Source organism: Lonchura striata, chromosome 20, assembly GCF_050655825.1.
Source record: "Lonchura striata isolate lonStrDom1 chromosome 20, ASM5065582v1, whole genome shotgun sequence".
Classification (NCBI taxonomy): domain Eukaryota; kingdom Metazoa; phylum Chordata; class Aves; order Passeriformes; family Estrildidae; genus Lonchura; species Lonchura striata.
In genome coordinates, this window is record NC_140722.1 from 740,200 (window position 1) to 759,966 (window position 19,767).

General features: G+C 41.7%; 1 protein-coding gene across 1 annotated transcript in view; it reads left to right on the top strand.

Moving 5' to 3' along the window:
• The window catches only part of ERGIC3 (ERGIC and golgi 3), a 25,866-nt gene continuing 6,099 nt past the window's right edge, over positions 1-19,767 (top strand). Inside the window, exons 1-10 of the mRNA XM_021536676.3 lie at positions 1-109; positions 213-283; positions 799-886; positions 1,002-1,121; positions 2,359-2,452; positions 3,608-3,773; positions 5,385-5,442; positions 16,722-16,753; positions 17,393-17,489; positions 19,145-19,209. Of these exons, the coding sequence (XP_021392351.1) occupies positions 22-109; positions 213-283; positions 799-886; positions 1,002-1,121; positions 2,359-2,452; positions 3,608-3,773; positions 5,385-5,442; positions 16,722-16,753; positions 17,393-17,489; positions 19,145-19,209 (879 nt within the window). The 5' untranslated portion in view covers positions 1-21. The remainder of the gene's footprint in view (positions 110-212; positions 284-798; positions 887-1,001; positions 1,122-2,358; positions 2,453-3,607; positions 3,774-5,384; positions 5,443-16,721; positions 16,754-17,392; positions 17,490-19,144; positions 19,210-19,767) is intronic.

Consider the following 19,767-nt stretch of genomic DNA (forward strand, 5'->3'; position numbering starts at 1 on the left):
GCTTCCGGGCCGCGCGGCGTCATGGAGTCGCTGTGGCGGCTGAAGCGGTTTGACGCTTTCCCTAAGACCCTGGAAGATTTTCGGGTTAAGACGTGCGGGGGAGCGCTGGGTGAGTGGGGAGGCTGCGGGTGGCCGGCGGACTTTAGCAGGCCGGTGCTTGTCAGAGGTTCGGGTTTGCGGCGGCGCTGACAATAGTTCTCGTCTCCCGGCAGTGACGGCAGTTAGTGGGCTCATCATGGTGCTGCTTTTCTTCTCGGAGCTGCAGTATTACCTCACCAAGGAGGTAAGTACCGCCGATGGAGCAGACACAGGCCCCCGGTGCTGCCTCTGATTCGCGGCGGGCAACCCTTCAGGGCGGCCGGAGGGCCCTCATCTCTGCCCCCGCCGGGCCACCCCCCTGGGCTGCCCAGGCAGCAACTTCGCCCCGCATGGACCCGCAGTTCGCGGTATTTTTCTGTGCCCTGTCCGGTCGTCGCGGCGGTGGGAAGCAGGCTGCCCTCCTCCACCTGTGGCGTCTCGCCTGGACGGCATTACATCTCGCCGCCTGCGAGCAGCCATGCCATGTTATGCCAAAACGGAAAGCAAACGCTGAAGCCCTGTTCCCTCCCTACGTTCAGAGATCTCCCAGTTATTTGACAGAATTGCAAATGGCATGCACTTGGCTGTGCATGGCAGTGTCTCAGCTGTCTGGCAAACCTCTTCTGTCTTAAAAATTAGCTCCTGGGCCACAGGACCAAGGGAAAGGGGCCTTTTGATTTGCTTCCAAGTAAAATTGGACTGTTTTTGCTTTGTTCCCAGGTTCATCCAGAATTGTACGTTGACAAATCAAGAGGAGATAAACTGAAGATCAATCTAGATGTTATTTTTCCACATATGCCTTGTGCTTGTGAGTAAGACTTCTGAATTATGATAATTTTTCTCCTTGGCGGGGACTCAAGAGGCTCAGTGTGCCCATAACAAATGTATGTTTGTAGATCACTTTCATTGTGCACTGGTTTCAGATTTGAGCATAGATGCAATGGATGTAGCAGGAGAGCAGCAGCTAGATGTGGAGCACAATCTGTTTAAACAACGTTTGGATAAAGCTGGGAATCGTGTAACTCCAGAGGCTGAGAGACATGGTAAGATGGTGTTCTGCCTGTCCTGGGTTAGTCTTTCCACTGTATGCCTGTTCTGAGATTTGTGGGGACAAGGTGACAGCTGTGAAGTGTTTAAATGCTGCAAAGTCTTGAATACCTTATAACATGCAGATCTGTTAAATTACTCGTACACTCAGTACTTTTTCAAGGAAATCTTTGCCTGGCCCCTTTGAAACTATGACAAAGACCTAGGGATACATTTGAGGAATAAAGTTACACAGTTGATGATGTTTTGGGATTAGAAATCAAGCAGCTGTTCTTTCAAAACTTGGCTTTGGATGTATCTTTAAATCACAGTGGGTGAACAAATGGGACTGTGTGGTTCAAGGAAAGAGTCTTTCTCTAGGGAAGGCTCCAGTGACTTAACCTTTAAGCCTAAACTTGAGTTTTACTCCATTAACTCTTCTGTGTGTTAATGCACACCTACATAAATATATGTGAGCTGATTTTTTGTTTGCAAGCTGTAATAAGTGATCCATGGCTACTTAAACCTCTTCTCTACATTTTTTACATGTTATGACTCATCCTTGTTCTTTGATACCAACCAGAAAGGGTTCTGACAAAGCATTTCAGTCATACAGTAATACTGTCCTGACTTTTCCTTTCCAAACATGAGTTACTTATTCCCTTTTCTGGGAGCCAATGTTGCTTGTAGTATCAACATAACCAAATTTTTAGCTTTGTATCACTTTAGATTTAGCTTTTCTGTTGTTGACATTGAAAGGCTAAACTAAGCCGAGAGCTGAACAATGGGCAGGCCATAAGGGTTTCTCTGGTTGGCATGGGAATGTGGTGATACTGTTCTTACTACCGTGTCACTTAGCAGCCACTACAGGTTGTGGCTTTAAAAATTATTGTCTGGGGGCAAAAAGCTTTGAAGCAGGTCCTTTATCATTCATAATGTACTGGTTGGGTCTACTTAAGACACATTTTAGCAAAGCCTTTATGCAAGTAATGTCTGATGCTTCAGCAAGGCTTACAGATAACCAGTTTTTTCCATGGATGCTGTTCTTGAGAGAAATACTATGCTCTTTCTTGGTTTTATTCCACACCTCAGTAGGCTACATACATACCATTTCAGGTGAGTATTGGCATACGGGCAGGATGTGCAGTGGCACATTGTGTGTGCACAGATTATTCATTATGCATAAAGCAGAACAAGACTACAAGATAGAGTTTCTAGAGGTGTCTCATCACTTTGAATCCTGTTTTGTCTTAGAGCTGGGAAAAGAAGAAGAAAAAGTGTTTGATCCAAATTCTTTGGATGCTGATCGCTGTGAGAGCTGTTATGGGGCTGAGTCAGAGGACATTCGGTAACCTTTACACTTTTTTCCTATCTTCTTAGCACTTGAATCCCATTGTGTTATATGCATTTTTTTTTTTCAAAATGTGTGTGAAAATCTGTGCAATGAAATTTTGCTCTCAGGCACGTGTTCAGTGATAAGAGCTATTGGGGTTTGGCTATGCATTTGGAAGCTGCACTCAAGATTGTTGAGAAAGTGCATCTATAGGTTGTTTGGATTGTCTACATGCCTGTTTAAGCAGTACAAAAATTGTATCTCAGCAGACAAGAGATTTTCTGGGCTTGTTTGGTGTCCAGAGCAGAGGTGTTTAAATGATTTCACTATTACATCTTGACATAAAACCTGGTTATGCCCTGGCCTTGCCTTCTCACTTCTGCTGCTGGCATTGTGTCCTTACAGGAGCAAAGATCAGACATCTATGGCTCACATAAACAATAGGCATCTTTTCATATTTCTCATTCCTCCAAACAAGAAATTACTGTAAGAATGGATCCATGATAGTCCATATAGGTTCTGGACTAATCTTGGCTATTTTTGGCTCAGTGATAACTTGGTTTGTCCCATCTGTCAAGTTGTGTCCTTTCCCAGAGATGCTTTCGTTTTAAGGTATTCATAACTGCTGCCTTCAACAGCAGGAGTTTGTTCAACGTGTCCATCGAAACATGAAACCAAGGAAGAAATGTGGGGTTTTTTCTGGTAACCAAGGTATTATCCACAGATAGAAAAGTACAAAGAAAGTTTGCAGTTAAGCCCCCGTTTAGCCCAATGTCTTGGCCTAAAAATAGAGGAAAGTAGCAATAGAAACAGGCAGATGCTTTGTTCACGTGAAGAAGTTCCAAACTGCTTATAACTGTGGGACATTGATACTGTTTTTGTGGCAAATTTCTTTGCCAAAGGCTGCCTTGGCTGTGTAAATGGCCAGGCAGAGCCCTCTTGGGACTCCAGTCCTGTATTCAAACAGCATGCATCCTCACCTTCAAGCCTCAAAAGGCACATCAAGAAGCTCATGCTCATTCGGGAGCATTAGGCCACTTTCCAAGGTCCAGTCCCCAGTGTTTGTGTTGTGGCTTTGTTGAAGAAGAATCTGTCAAGGATTCAAGTCCTGAGCTGGAGCATGTCTTCTTAATGATAAAGATGGTAAGATAGTGCTTGTGCTTTTTGCAGGTGTTGTAATACTTGTGACGATGTCAGAGAAGCATACAGGCGGCGAGGCTGGGCCTTCAAGAACCCAGATAGCATTGAGCAGTGCAAGAGGGAAGGGTTTAGCCAGAAAATGCAAGAGCAGAAGAATGAGGGCTGCCAAGTGTATGGTTTCCTTGAGGTCAACAAGGTGAGAGAGAGCTTTTGCTGTGAACCTGCTGCATGGTGTTGAGGACTGTGAAAAGGCAGAGTCGGGGCATTCCTCTCCAGTTTCAGTGCTTACAAGACTGTCATAGAATCACCTCTGAGATCAGCAACGTCTTTGCTCTTGTCATGGGGTTCAGGAGGACAGTCAGGAAGAGCAGTGGGAAAGAGGTTAATTCTGGTTGGTGTTCTGTGGGCTGGTAGGAAGTCATGGCAGCTGGAGAAGTTTGCCTTTTCCTCCCATCTGGGTACCAAGTCTTTTTGCTGAGATTTCTGAGGAGGAGAGGGAGCTTCTTTGAGCTTGAATTGTTCCACCTGCCCTTCTGTTTTAAATCAGAGGCCACAAATGGTGCTGGAGATAGCAGTAACCAACAACTCACCTGCAGAGGTGTTGGAGAAAATGAAGTGTTATTTTCTTCAGAAAAACAGTGGAAGCAAGGTTATTGGAGTTGGTTGTCAAGGCTGAAAATGCTCAGAGAAGTGGTTTATGCAAGTGATAAATGAAAATACACAAGATGCACCAGGTAACTATGTAACCTGTCATTTTGTGGGTTACCCCCACAAACACACAGGTTGCATACCCAAGTATCTTCTAGAAGAAGTCAGACCCAGGGTATTTTTTTAACTCCAAACTCTTGGGTTTTTTTCTTTTTGGGCTTTTTTTAAACCCTTGTGTATTCTTCCTGGAGACCATGGTCTTTATTTCTAGAAAGTAGACCTTGTACTCACAAATCCAGACGTTGTGATTTGAGCATTATCATAGGTATTGAACTGTTATAGGACCCTTTCTCGCAATACATGAAGAGCAGGAAGATTCTAAGGGGAATACTGGACGTAGGAATGGTCCAAGTGTGAATGTCACTGGGGAAGTTTTTGAGGCCTTTTTTTAGGCACTTGGAACTTTGCCCATCTTCATTCTCAACAGGTCTACAGTTAACATAAGGCATAGGTTTCTCCTGGCATCAAAGATGTAATACAGTGTGTGAGCTTGGAACATTTAAATCTTCCCATGGCAGAGTGCATATGATTGCTAGTAAGTGTCAGGGAGGAATAGCACCGAATATGCATATCCCTTTCAGAGTCCAGGATGAAATTTTACCCGTTTGTCTTTTGCAGATTTTTGAGGGCTTGGGTTGTTTTGGGAGAGAGGTTTGATAGGTTAAGTGCTTTATTTTTGCATGCTCTTATTTTCATGGGTGTATACATTGGATCACTGCTGATAATTGTTGTAAGTGTTCACTCTCACTTTCTCCTCTCATTTTCTTTGATGCTCTTCTGTATTTTCTGAAGGACCAGTCAGTTCCCTACTTAGAGTTAATTCCTCTTTTTTTCTCATTTTTATGTCCACTAAATAAATTTGATAGAACAGCTGTTATCCACATTAGTATTTAATTATGGATTTCAGCATCACTGCCTGTACTGAACATGGGAAATTCATACTTCTCTTAGGATAATGTCTGCTGCGTCTGTCACCTGTAAAAATGAGTTGGTTGGTGTCTGTCTTGTGTAAACGAAATCCTAAAAATCCAAACACCAGTACAACTGCTCTGCTTACATAGATTCAGATCATTTAATGAACATTTACTCTCTCCTGCAGGTAGCTGGAAATTTTCACTTTGCACCAGGAAAAAGTTTTCAACAGTCTCATGTACATGGTAAAGTATTTTCTTTTCTTGTTTACCGGACCTTTTGGTTTCAAGTGTGTCTGACCATTTTCTTTTACTATCTTTGCTGCATTACTGTCTGTGGTAACAACATCACTGCTTCAGTGGGGAGGACATTTGTTGAAATTTTGTTACAATGGTTTAGAACTATCATGGACAAATAGAAAAGTGCTTTCTAAGGGTGCTGCCACATGAGTGTGGAAGAACTTGTTAGATGATGTTTCTGGGATGTCTCTCAGTTCTGCAAAACTTTGCTGCTTTGCAGTCAAACAACCTCAAGTAAAATTTTCAGTCCTGGACCTGACTACCATTACTTCTGGAAGGGATATTTTCCTCTACGCATGAGGTTCAGAATGAAATTTAAGTTGTGAAGGACTTCCTTGAGTATGTATATATATAAATATAGTGTGGCGAGATCAATAGTGGTAGTTTACAAAATCATGGGATGGTTTGATTTGGAAGGGATCTTTAAAGGCCATGTAGTCCAACTGCCCTGCAGTGAGCAGGGACACCTTCCACTAGAGCAGGTTGCTAAGAGTACCATCCAGCCTGGTCTTAAATGTTCCCAGGAACTGAGTATCCACCAGCTCTCTGGTCAACCTGTGCAAATGCCTCATCACTTTCAACATATACAATTTTTTATATCCAGTCTGAATCTGCACTCTTTTAGTTTGAAAGCATTGCCCCTTGTCCTATCACAACAGGCCTTATTAAAATGTCTGTTCCCATCTGTCTTCTAGTTCCCTTTTGGTATTGGAATGGGCTCTCAGGTCTGCCCAGAGCCTTCTCTTCTCCAGGCTCTCCCAGCCTCTCTCCATAGCAGAAGTGCTGCAGCCCTTGGAGCATCTTTGTGGGCTTGTGTAGACTCACTCCAGCAGGTCCAGATCCTACCTGTGCTGGGCATCCCAGAGCTCGAGGCATCTCTGCATGTGGGGTCTCACCTGAGTGGAATAGAAGGGGAGAGTTCTCCCCCTCACCTGCTGCCCATGCTGCTGGGAATGAACCCAATGAGCAAGTGGTTCTGGATTGCCAGTGCCTATGGCCAGGTCATGTTAAGCTTCTTGTCCACTAACACCCCCAATTCATCTCCCTGGGGCTGCTCTTGACTTGTTCATCCCCAGCCTGTATTGGTACTGGGTGTTGCCCTGACCCAGGTGCAGCACCTTCTACTTGGTCATGATGTTCACTGGCCCCACTTCTCAAGCTTGTACAGGTTCCTTTGGCTGGCATTCTGCCCCGCAAGCACATCAACCTCACTACTCAGCTTGCTATTATCTGCAAACAGGCTGAGGTGCACTCAATCTCACTGTCAGTGTCATTGAAGGTATTAAACAGTACTGTTCCTAACATGGACCCCACTTGTTACTGGTCTTCATGCATGTGATCATCAAACCAATTTCTTATCCAGTGAAGAGTCCATGCATCAAATCTGTATTTTTTTCCTTTTCTTGCTCACTCCAATTTAATCTGTACTGCTGAGGTTAAGGTCAGGGGAGAATGTGAATGTGCTTGGTGAGAGTAACTGGTGTATTTGGAGAACAACAGACAAACTTTTGAACACAGAAGAAGCAGAAGCACTTTTGCACAAACAACAACAATGAGAAAAGCCTGGTTTTCCGCATGATACTGATTGTTAGTAATAAAAAAAATATTTCACTTATTGTGCAAAACCTCCTTTGTGTGCTTAAACTATCATGACAGCAGCAACATTACTACAGCCGGAATCGATGAAGTCATGGCATATATGTTAAGGAGAAATATCTCTAATTCTATGTCCTCTATAAATGCTGCACAGCTGAATTAAAAATTCACTCAGAAGATGCAGATAAAACCCAAAAGGGCTGTGTAGTTACCGCCAGCCTCATCCTTTCATTTGCTTGTTCCTGCTGGCTGTATCTGATGGCCTCCTCTTTGTCTATGGAAAAAGAGTGTGATTGCTTCCTGCTCTCTACTTGCCCCTCAGCATTTCATAGGCCTTTCCTGTGTAGGGCTCAGGGCATATCTTTCCATGCTGAAGAGTCACAGCTTATGAAGCTGGTCACTTGTGGATGCTAGTTGATCTTTGAGCTTCCTTGCAGGAACCTCTTTCAGTTCAGCTCTGCCTGAAGGTATGAGACTGCATCCAGAACTGAGGTCCAGGCTAAGCAGGAGAAACAGTGACCTAATGATTTTCTTCCTTTTGTTCTCCCTTGCTTTCCTAGTTATTCATAATATGGGATTTTCCTTTTTACCCAGCCTTTTCCTTGGCAGTGTTTTCATGGCACTGGCCAACAAATAAGGCATTTTTCCAGACCCATTAGGAAAATGGACTGCTCAGAGAATGGTTGTTTTCTTGTAGATGACTCACTGTAACCTTTCTTTCCAATCTTTCGGGTTTTTTTCCTGCTTTTAATTACAGGTAAAAAATTTGACTAGTATTAGAGGTCAGAGATCTGTGAGATATTTCCAGAACTCATATCTCATTTGGATCATAATTCCAGACAAGACCTTGAGTGCTTGTGGTGTTTGATTCTTTCAGTAAGGTCTGCTTTAACATGCAGTCCTGTTAATACATTTAACAGAATGTCATACATCATGAAGTTGAATGTCTAAGTCTGAATATTCCAAACTGTTGTTGTTGAAAGTCACATTAACAATTCACTAAATAATTTTACTAGACCTACTTGATGCAGAACTCTAATGATGGACAGTATTTTTGCTTTTCTTTCTATTCCCTACTGATATGAATCAGTAGAGAATATGAGGGTGAAAAATATGAGTAGTGCGGAAAGTTCAGTCCACTGCACAATTCTTCTTACTGCCTATTGGAGTCTGTACTACATTTGTACAGCTGATGGTTGGATTTTTATTTTGAGGTGGCACTGCAATACTGAAGCTCACATATCAGCTTTTCAGTTTCTTGCATTGTTTCTCTCCTCTTATGCTGAGGATTCCTGTTGTATCATAGATCTCCAGCCAGAAAATGGGCATGGGGATCATTGTGACAGTCCCAAGGGTCCTATTAAGCAGCACTTTGTAGCTCTAACTCAGATGTAATCCTGATCTGAGCTTCTGAACTCTTGTTGTGTGCTTGGTTTAACATCTTGAATCTGTAACTTCTTTCCTAGGGAGAAACAAGTTGAAATGGCTTTTTTTTCAGAAAGTAGAATAAGAGAGGGTCACACATGTGGCAGCACTGTGTAAGGTGCAATTTTATTTCTGTTTAGTTATTTAACTTCAGTTATATATAACTTTATTTGCATAAAGTCTGTGTTAGAGGCTGAGCACTTTACTACTAGAGGTAGTCATCAGCCTTCTGCTTCATGTGCAGTAGTGGAGAGTGACTTTCCTGCCTGTGGAAACTTCACCTACCTAGTGGTAGGCTCCTGAGGAGAGTGACATTATCTGTATAACTTCAATCTTTCTTGCTCTAGTTCTTATAGTCCAGGGGAAGCTGAGGGTTCTCATTCCGCTTTTAGATTGTCTTTGGGCCACTCTGTTGCTGAGGTGCCATCACCAGTGTTTTTTAGAGAAGACATTGGCCATCATGCATTTCTGAGAGCTAGAGAGCTTTTCAGGATTATTTAAAATGTCTCATTAGATTCCTTCAGTTCCTTAAGAAGAAAATGGTGTTGATGGCACCTTTCAGGACATTCTGTCCTGAAGACACACTCTGAATGACTGTGACAATTTCTGTGGATGAAGCAGTCTGTATGTGGTCCAAATTTTGTGGGTTTCTTACACCCTACATGTCAGCTGGAGGAACAAAGTTATCTTTGAAGATGCTGTTTTTGAGGGATTACTGTTTGTTTTCATCCTCTTTTGTGGTGATGGCTGTGGAAGGAAAAAACTCAGGTTAGGTGCTCTTTGCAATGATGATGGTCTTGGAAAAGAAGCTGCCTCCTTGGAGTCACCAAGCTTTACCTAGAAAGATGTGAAGCATTGTTAGCTCTCCAGGAGTTTCACTGGTCAGCTGTACCATCTGGTACCAGTTGTACCATAAACAGTGTTCTGTTTACGTATTTAGCAAATGGCTTATTTCTGTCTCTGCTAGAACTTGTTTGACAGCCAAAACCTATTTGAACTCATCCCTGGATGCTGTGGATGACCCCAAATACCTCTCTTATTTTGCATACTTTTTAGTGTTTTGATTACTGAATTGTGAAAAGATACCAAGTCTTTGACTGCAAATTAGTTGTCGTTTTTCAAGTCCCTTGGCACATTCTCTGTCAACTAAGAGCAAGTGGCACTAGCTCCTTTTTCTGCAGAGTCTGCAATCTCCTTCTCTGTTCTTTTGCTATAGCCCAACTAGCTGTGGGCCCTGTTACTATTGCACAAGCCTCTACAGGTAGCAGTTGCTTATCTGAGTTCTTGTCCTGCCCAGCAACATACTTGGAAAAAAACTATGTGGGACTCAGTCTCCATCAGGACACCAGTTCAGTGTGGAGGAGATCCAAATCCTGTGATCACCTATACACTATTCCTTCCATGGAGGAGGTGTATGAGCTCATTCTAACTTTTGTCCCAAAGTAGTGTCTGTTAGGGAACTAATTTTATCCCCATACTGAATACTGAACGCTGAGAGTCTTACTTCATCTTCAGCATTGTTGAGGACTTTTCTTTTTACACTAGTGACCTCTTACCAGAGTTTGGTTGTCTTGGTGCTGAAAGATGCACAGTCTCACCCATTTATGGTGGGCAAACTGTTTTCAAGTTAAAACAAATTTGTTTTGGAGACAACAAAAATTACATTTTCATTTGTTACTTAACTATCATCCATCAGAGCTCAAGTTGTGCCAGTTGTTGGGAATGCTTAACATTTGTCAAGTAGCCCTTTTGCGCGGTCTTTCCTTCTTCATACCAAAAATCATGCTATGGTAGAAGCACCAGCAGAGATGTGACAGAGGGGATCAAATTGCTGTGGGAAGGATTCAGAGGTCCATAAGACCCTGTAAGTCTATGACAGTTACTGATTAGTGTTAAATATATATATTGCACAGTGTTGAATACAAATGAACAAGCTTTTGAAACAAACAAAAAAGGAGTTTACTGAACCTCCTTTGAGATATGCTGTTCAAACTTTTATTTCCCTGCTTCTGATCTTTTGTGGTATTCACCTTTGTCAGGATCTTGCAACAAAATGAACAAAATCAGCATGATGGTTTGTTCTGTGTATCAGGTGGGATGAAAATAGCACAGGACTGATTAAGATTTGAGTGTTAATATGTTGTAAATATAAACCTGAGTGCATTTCTGAATACCTTTGATCCTAAAATGATCTCTCTTATGACAGAAAAAGAATCTAAATATAACCAGTATTGTTTGGCATGCTGCTTTGGAGTTCACTTAACATATATGCACATCCCACTGTGTTTTTCCTTTTGGTGATTAATTACTGCATTTTGAGTTCTCTGTTACACTTTAAATGACTGCTTGACCATATATCGATCCTTTAGCTAACTAGAGGGTGATTTTATATGGCCTAGAAAGCACACAAGCACAGATGTTTCATTTTGGTATGAATATTATTCTACCTGCATCTCTTTATCTTTTCTTTGTAATGATATGAACATTTCTCTTTTCTCTCCTACTCTGCTTGTTTTCCCAGTGCATGCTGTTGAGATTAGGTATTGCTGTATACTTCTTTTTCATCTGGACTACAGAACTAACATGATTTTTGTTATTTACTGAGCCCATGAATCTCCTTTGGAAGGAGCTGTTGATCTAGGCTGGGATTTGAGAAGATTTCCAGGAAGCTAAAAGGAGAGCTGTGCCAGGTCATACTTCTGTGGTAAACGAGGTGGAAAAGGTAGAGAATCCTTGTCTTAAATGATTTTAGTATCCCATGTTGGAGATAATGTTTTGGCAAATGTTTAGCTGCACTGTGCAGTTAATGTGCTTGAGGGGAACATGATGACAGGTTAGAGCAACTTCTGCCTTTTCAAATCAAATGAGAGAATTATCTTGCTTAATCTCATTTGTACAACACTTTAGAGAATATTTCCTAAAAATTCATGTACCAAGCAAGCTGATCTGTGAGTAGTTTGTAGGAACTTTTACAAGGGTTAGTATACCATTGGATTTTTCTATGGGTAATCATGGCAGTTGCAGGTTCAGATGTGGTGTTTCGAGTCAGTAGCATCTGGCAGAGGGCTCAGACTCTCAGCTTTGCTTAGCTGCAACATTTTCTGTGTTGCTCCCTGCTTCATTCCCCTCTTCACAACACATTTATGCCACTTCCATCTTCCTGCCACTGTGCTTTTGTAAGATATTTTCCTCCATAAAATTAATCCCCACTTTGAAAAGTGGTGTCCTATCTCACCTTGGAGCAATGTGTTTGGGTGGCAGTCTTTGGTTTTTTGGAACCTTCACATGTTTATTAACAGAGTCCTGAATAGCTGTAAGGCTGTTAATCCTCTTTTAGGTGTTAAGAACTGAGTTTTATGAAGTCCAAGGAGGCTTTGTGATTGTCCAGGTCAGAAATACAGGATGGGGAGAATTCTTCAGATAGACAGAATTTGTTAAAACTTTGTTACTAAAACCATGAACAAATCTTGGTTCTATAAAGCAGATAGAGTTCTTGACAAACTTAAGATGTTTAGCAGGTATCTTTATTCTGCCTGTTAGGTGTGGTTAAGGAAATGAAAAAATGTGTTTGTTTCTTCAGAAATAAGAGTGTTTGGTCCTAGCAGACAGTCTTTTAAAGGTCTTCTGGTCTCTTTTCTTGTCCTGCTCCTTATCTTAGCAGGCTAAATAGCATGCTGGTTTATGTTAAGCTAAACATCTATCTGCAACATAGACTATGTACATATGTGCTTAGCATAATCATCAGTGATCAAGGAGAAATAAACCTGTGGACTGGTGGAAGACTCTTTTGGAAACTGAACTGCTCTACAGCAGAATTGTAAATCACTTACTGGAGAGGAGTTTTTTAAAAACTACTTAGTTGTGGAAAGCATAGCAGAGCACTCAGGGACATTTTGATTTCAGTAGTCATAAATATTAATAGGGGTCACACACAATGTAAATCTAGTGTAACATGTGAGTTAATGTCTGGTCCTTCTCAAGTGATGCCCTGGGATTTCTCTGGTACTGTGCTATTCCTGTAAGTTTTGTCATGCTCACTAATCCTCAGTGCTACTTCACATCTACAAACACATGTGACAACCCAGGTGATAAAGCTGATAAACACCATAATCCCACAAAGGATTCTAGGAGCACAGCTACCACGAGGATCATCCCTCTGCCTCTCTGTGCATCACCGTGCCAGTGCAGCTGTGAGATTAACCTTACTTTGGAGCTGTTCTGACTGGAAGAATAACCTCAGATAAAGCAAGACTCGCATTTCAGCCTTTTGCGGAGTCTGAGATGGTCATGACTGAAAGGTGGGTGGGATAGGAATGAGCTGAGGGACCGAAAGATAGTGGAACAAAGAAAGTTTTATTCCTTTGGTGGTATGAAAACATAGAATATCCTGAGATAGAAGGGACACACAAGGATAATCATGTAGGTCCAGTTTAAATGCAGACCCATCAGAGCCAGGATCTCTGTGGAACTTTGTTATAACTGAAGGTTAGACAGCTAGTGTCTGTAAAAAAGGCAGGAAGACTTGACATTTCACTGGCAGCTAAGCCACAGAACTCTTGACTTAAGTGCAAATAATAAGTGCAGCATGAAACAGCCTAGTGTTGCTGGTAACTGTTAAGAAGAAAAACATAGCATAATGCCAAGGCCACTTTCTTTCCTTCCCCTGTCCACCATCACATATACTTCCAGATTTTTACTAGGAATTTCTTTTTTAAAGTTCATTGATACAGTTGTCAGCACAGGAACACAAACCTGTGTGCTGTCACTGTGCTACTGGCAGTGACAGGTCTGCACTCCAGTCAGAGATAGCAAAAGGAATATCTGAAGCCAGTGCATCTCTGAGCTCTTTGAAATGCAGAACCATTGCCTTAATTCCAAGTACTGCAGCCTAGTCTCTGGGCATTTACCTGCAAAAGGACCCCTCCCTACATTAGAGCCTTAGGAGAAGTATGCTTTAGAATTCCCTTTTCTAACTGTACATTCTCTCTTTTTCATGTCTGTCTCTTTAGGTTTAGTAAGGGTTTTATATAAATTAGTACAGCTTCTAGTATTTTACTGAAAAATGTTAATTAAAAAAAAAAAAAAGAGTTCACAGCACACTCAGGTAAATGTTTTAAAGGAGAGGCTAGCTCAAGTCAGATCTCTAGCTTTGCAGCTGTCATGGTTTGCTACTGGCCAAACACCAGGCACCCAGAAAAGTTGTTTGCTCACCCTCGCTTGCTCTCAGCTGGGCAGCGAGGGAAAAAAACTAAGGGGTCATGCAATGAGATGAGAGAAAACACTCTTAAGGGCAAAACAGGAAAACAGGTTCAAATTTAAAGGTATAAAGTTAATTTATTATTAACAGAGTCAGAGGAAGATAATGAGAAGTAAAATAAGCCTTTAAACCACCTGCCCCGAGCTGCTTCCTCTTTCCCACTGACAGTGCAGGGAGACAGGACATGGGGGTTTTGATCAGTTTGTCCCCCGAGATCTTTCTCTGTTCACTCAGGGAGAAGAGTCTTTCTTCTGCTATGGCGTGAGTCCCTCCCAAGGACAAACAGTCTTCCCAAAACTACTGTGGCATGTCACTTGTCCATGGAGTGTGGTTCCCCAAGGATAGGCTGTTCGAGTTTGGAAGCAAGGCCCCTCTATCTTGGAGGCAGGGGCTCTCTCTCCATTTGGATCTCCCACTAGATCACAGCTTTCTTTGGCATCCACCCATTCTGGCATGGCACTTCTCCCATAGGCTGCAAGCGGATCTCTGCATCCCCCATGCACCTCATGGGCTGCAGGGGCATAGCTGCTTCACCCTGGTGCTCACCATGGCCTGCAGAGGAATCTCAGCTTTTACATTTGGAGCACCTCTTCCCCCTCCTTTTCCACTGACTTTGGTGTCGCCCTGTTGTTCTCCCTCACATGTTCTCACCTCCTCCTCTTCTCTGACTAGAAGAAAAACTGCTGCTCATAGGTACTTTTGATAACGAGTTCTGCTAATTCAAAGATTCCTACAGGATCCCACAGCTCTGAGAGGTTGATCTCGTCTAGGTTCTGTGCCGGAGAGTTTCTCACCGTATTTCTGCTGCCAGCCATGTGGCCCCACCACCACCAAGTGGGCAGTGACAGCCACCACAGCACTAGTGCTATTTAGTACCTCTCTTCATGCAGGGCACTGGGAAGAAGAAGCTGCTGCCACTGCCCCTGCCCTTCTCGCTGTGGCACAGCTGGCTAGGGCGGGCAAGTAGTAAAGGCTTGCTATGCACTGCGCTGGGATGGCAGGACCTGTGGCGCCTCATCACCTCTGGAAAAAACTGCATGCATGCTGTTTAATTTTTCTTTTTAAATATGTCATCACAGAGGCATTACCAACCTCTCTAATTGAGCCAGCAGCATGTCCATCTTCAGAGCCATCAGAGATTGGCTCGGTCGGACATGGTGAAAGCTTCTAGCAGCTTCTCACAGAATTTACTCCTGTGGCAATCCCTCGCTACCAAAAACCAGGTTGTGCCAAATCAACATAGCAGCTTGTCTTGTGCTAGGCTCTCAAGGGAGCAGCATTTCTAATCTTTGTTAATAATGTGGCAACACTTGGTGATCTTACTCCATTAGCTCCTAAAGTAATAGCCCACGATTATTGAACTCTGTTTTACTTTGCTAAATTGAAAGGTGAAGTATGCCTTCCAAGCACATAAATTTACCTGTTAAAATGGTTGCAGCCTCTGGCTTCTTTGAAATAAACTGAAATGGAGTTGCAATTTAGATTTTCATCCTGAGACTGATGCTCCTGGTATTGCATAAAGTCATTTAAGTAGCAAACTAGAAAATATCCATTGCCTCCGACAGATTTTAAAGATAAGCATGTATATATTGATTGTCATCATAGTTATAGCAGTACCTTACCTACTCCAATGCATATGAAAGATAATTGGCAAAGCCATCAAAAGAGAATTCTTAGTGTAAAAGGAAGGGGGAGGTGTTGGAATCCGAAATGCAGGGAACTCTCAGAACCTTGAGTCTGTAAGCCAAAGCTTCGAATTAAACATAGGATTTGATCTGAGACCTTGGAAAAGGTTTCCAAACTTAGGTGCTAGAAGTGAGAATGTGGATTTATAGTTTAAAGCAGAGACACATTAAGCTAAATAGAAGAAAGGTTAGAGTTTTAGAGTTTAAGATACAGAAAAAATAAAAGTAGTTACAAAGGTAAACAAGAGGTTTAGAATGCAGTACTGTAGGTTTATGTGTCATAACATGATTGGCTAAGAAAGTTTACACTGTAGCATTAGTCCATAAAATGAAGTATTTAAGGATTGGGTCAAAACATAAATATGCTTGTTGGCAGTGTTTTATTGGTCAATAAATCCTTAAAAAGTCTTGTAACTAGAAGTCTTGTGACTTTCTGAACCGTGCAGTGAAGATGTGAGCTGAACTCACCCTTCCTGCCTAAGTAGAAGATAAGAAAAATAAATTGCATTATCTAAAAAACTGAGAGATACCGTCTCTAACTCATTCAAAAATCCTTCAAAAATCCCCATACTGTATCTCTGCCAGATCCCTTCTAAGGGTGTGTGGTCCTGCCAGCATTGTCACATTCCTATATGTGGGAAGGGCAGAGATGAGGAAGGCCAAATTCCCCAAATCCCAACACTGGTGACAGTCACTGTGGCCCTACTAGTGGTTTGTAAATACCCTGCTCAGGCCATCGCTGCAAAGACTTTTCCTTTCCTAATGCGTTCTCCAGGAAGCAGTAGCAAGGTTGATAGGCAGAGTGCTGAGTTACTAAGATGATGATGATTTTTAAGGGTACTTGCATGTTAAAGCATGTGCTCTTCTCAGTTGTTAGTTTAGATCTGTCATGCCTCTGTGTTTTACAGTAGTGAGAGGAGTTATGTGTAGCTAACAGCAGAGCTTTCTTTTCTGCTCTCTGGGATCTTGTTTTTGCACTAGATGAAGTATACATGCAGGTGAGGACTGAATACCTAATCTGAAGTAATCCCAAATTAAATGTACTTGCCTTCATTCTAGAAGTGGCTCTGTGTCAGGAGGGGTATTATAGCAGTTTTATCTGTCACACACCCTACTATGCAAGCAAGAGAGAAACCTAGAGCAATTTTCTTGCCATTTTAGATTGTGATGGAAATGAAAGGAACTCCATTATTGCTAGAATAAGGGAGAGAGGTATTGCTATGATAATGTGAGCTATATTGTTGACTATTTTTCTGTTACAGTTCACGATCTGCAGAGCTTCGGACTTGATAATGTAAGTGTTCCTAAAGCAGTGTTCTAGTTTTCTTAGATTCTTTTCTTTCTGGATTTTCCTCCCTTTGTCATATTGAGATCCTAGATTGCTGCAGATTTGGCTGTATGAGTCTAAGCAGAACCTGGGTCCTGCTTTTTCACAGAGGGTTCTGAAATACATTCTGTGACATTTGCATGCTGCTTGGAAAGCCTGTGCCTCTTCTCCTGAGCCTTTTTCCTTAATCCATGCTTCACAATTTCTTAAGATTGATATTGTCACAACTGCTTCTGCATCTGTTGGAGTTTACCTTGAGCTGAGAGGAAAGCAGATGATGCTCATACTTATTCCTTCAAGGAAGCTTATAGCATGTGCTCCTATGGCAGGGAGAGGAGTGGTGGGAGAGCCTGCTCTGTAGATGGGAGGAAAGGGCACAGAGATCTGTGGATTTCCAGCAGGAGAAGGAGAAATCTTGAAATCTCCTATGAATAAAAAAGAAGAGCAAATGTCTTGGAATTTGTTGTTGGGATGAAAGAGAAAATGAACACCTGTCTCCATTCTAGAGTCACACTCAGAAAAATATACCAGTGATGACCTTCAGTCTCCTTACCTTACCCCTCATGTGCTATGCAGCTATTTGAGTTATTAGCCTTTCCATTTCAGATCAATATGACGCATTATATCAAACATCTCTCATTTGGAAGGGATTATCCAGGCATTGTGAACCCTCTGGATGGGACAGCCGTCACTGCACAGCAAGGTAAAAGACAGCTGAAAGAAGTCTCTTTTTAAGTGTCTATATTAATAAGTGTTAGAAGAGAACAGGAGCAAAGTTTCCAGTTTTAACAAAAACCCTGACAGTGTTATGTGAAATGTGACTCCTTGACCTTGTGCTCTTTCTCGAGCAACTGTCTCCATTCACCTGGAAGAAATCTGCCAACATGTTTGGATTCTGTGACCTTTCTGAAAGGTATCTCTATTCAGTGTTTGTGAATGCACAACAGCAGGTACAGTATGTCATTATTAAAGAACTACCTCAGATATAGTTCAAGGAGAGCCCTGTCTAACTATTACATACAGTGAGAGAGAACCAGAAGATGCAGGGTAGAGAAAAAGCCTAATGGATAGTTGCTGGAGAGCTGTAGTGTCTGCCTGACCTTGACATACCCAACAGTAAGAGTGTGAAAAGCTACAATGAAGTTGGAATATTGCTAATATTTTCTAGGTAGCACCCGATTTTCTGGCTTGAGAGACAGCTTTTTCTTCCTGCTGCTGCTGTACTTGAGTTTATTTCCACAAGCCTGCTTTTCTATGAAAGGTCCTTTACATGCCACTGCAGAAGTTTTTTTTTTTTTGTTAGATCCACTGAAGTCTGAATAGTTTGTCTTGAAGGTAATTGGAGCTGTATGTAATAAAACTTGAAGAAAGAAGTAATTTGCTTTGGAGTGGTGATAGGACTGAATCTGTTCTTTAAAGTTTTCTACCATTGATTTTGATCCTTGTACCCAAATCAGAGGATGGCATTCGAAAAAAAGTACAGAAAAATTAAAAGGCATCATAATGTTAAATATGATTTTGATGCTGTAGTTATTCAGTGGAGTAACAAACTATCTGAGAGGGAGGACCTTTAGCTGACTGGTAAATTTCTGCATAAGCTTGAGCTTTTCATCCTGAGCCTCAGGGAACCAGTTGGTAAATTCTTGAAGAATTCGTTCTGAAAACATGTTCCAGTAAAGAAGTAGGAGCAGTAGATTGCAGGTCAAATTTATGTTTATTGCCAGCTAAAGATACCATATGCAAGAACTATTTCTGCTGTAGAAATGGATGAATAGTCTTCTCTAGGTAATTTCATAGACAATAGTTTTTTTTTTCTTGCATTGCATTATCCTTAAGATAACTGAAGGAACAGGATACTCTGAGGCAACAGAAAGGGTTCTTCTATTTTTTTTGTCATTGGTCCAGATCTCCCTTTTCATCTTTTGATACAATAAATGCCATGCTTCTACAGGAATAAACTGCAGTATTAATTGAAGTTGATATGAGATACTCATTTAGACCTGAGTAAATTTGCTTAGGGCTATGTTGTTAAGAATTTTTCCTGGACTAGAATTGAATTTGCAATAAGTTTTACTGGTAAAGCTATAGCAAGTTTGTAGAAGTTTTTCCATTTATTCAAGGCAAAATGCCATCAGTTTTGGTTTTGGTTGGAGCAGAAATGAGATTCACTTTGGCAAAAGGAAGACACATTTCTGACATGAACGTTGCTGTCCTTGAAAACCTCCAGCAGCTGTTATGCAGAAAGATGTTCCCTGGCAAGCTGAAAAAAAACCAGCTTGTGTCTAGCTGTCCTGTCAGTGAAAAGCTTCCAGCTTATTGCTTTATATTAATTGTGTCTCTCCCTGTCTTTGCTTATAGCTTCCATGATGTTTCAATATTTTGTCAAAGTGGTCCCCACTGTGTATAGGAAAGTAGATGGTGAAGTAAGTACCTTTTTCCTCTGTTACTTTGACAAGTGAAAGCCTTCACTTTCTCCTCATATTCTTGATTCTGACAGTATCTTTGGATTCAGATGTGTTGCCAGATGTATACCAGGGGCTGTATTGTACATTCAGTACTTGGAACTCCCAAGTGCAGAATTTGGTAAAGAAACCTGGATAGTATCTTTCTCCACTTGGATTGTAATTTGTGTCAGATAACTTAGTAGAAATGATAGGATATAATTTCATTTTACAGAAACACAGTTTAATTGGTCTAAGAACAGGGCTAGTATGAACAACATGTAGAAGACTGTCAGGGCACAGAAGAATGCTGAAGGGTGATCTTAATTTATGTGAAGACAGGTGATCTCTGTCATTCTCTGCTCTCCTGCCTCTGTGTATTGTTTTCCTATTTCTCACTCTTGATTATTTATGGCTTTCTGCTATCATGCTGTCTCCTGAAGCATACTTAACAGGTCTGCCTTTTGATAGAGGATGACACAGACTCAGGGTTGAGAGGGACAACTTATGCTAGTTGTCCAGCAGCTTATGCTGCTGTGT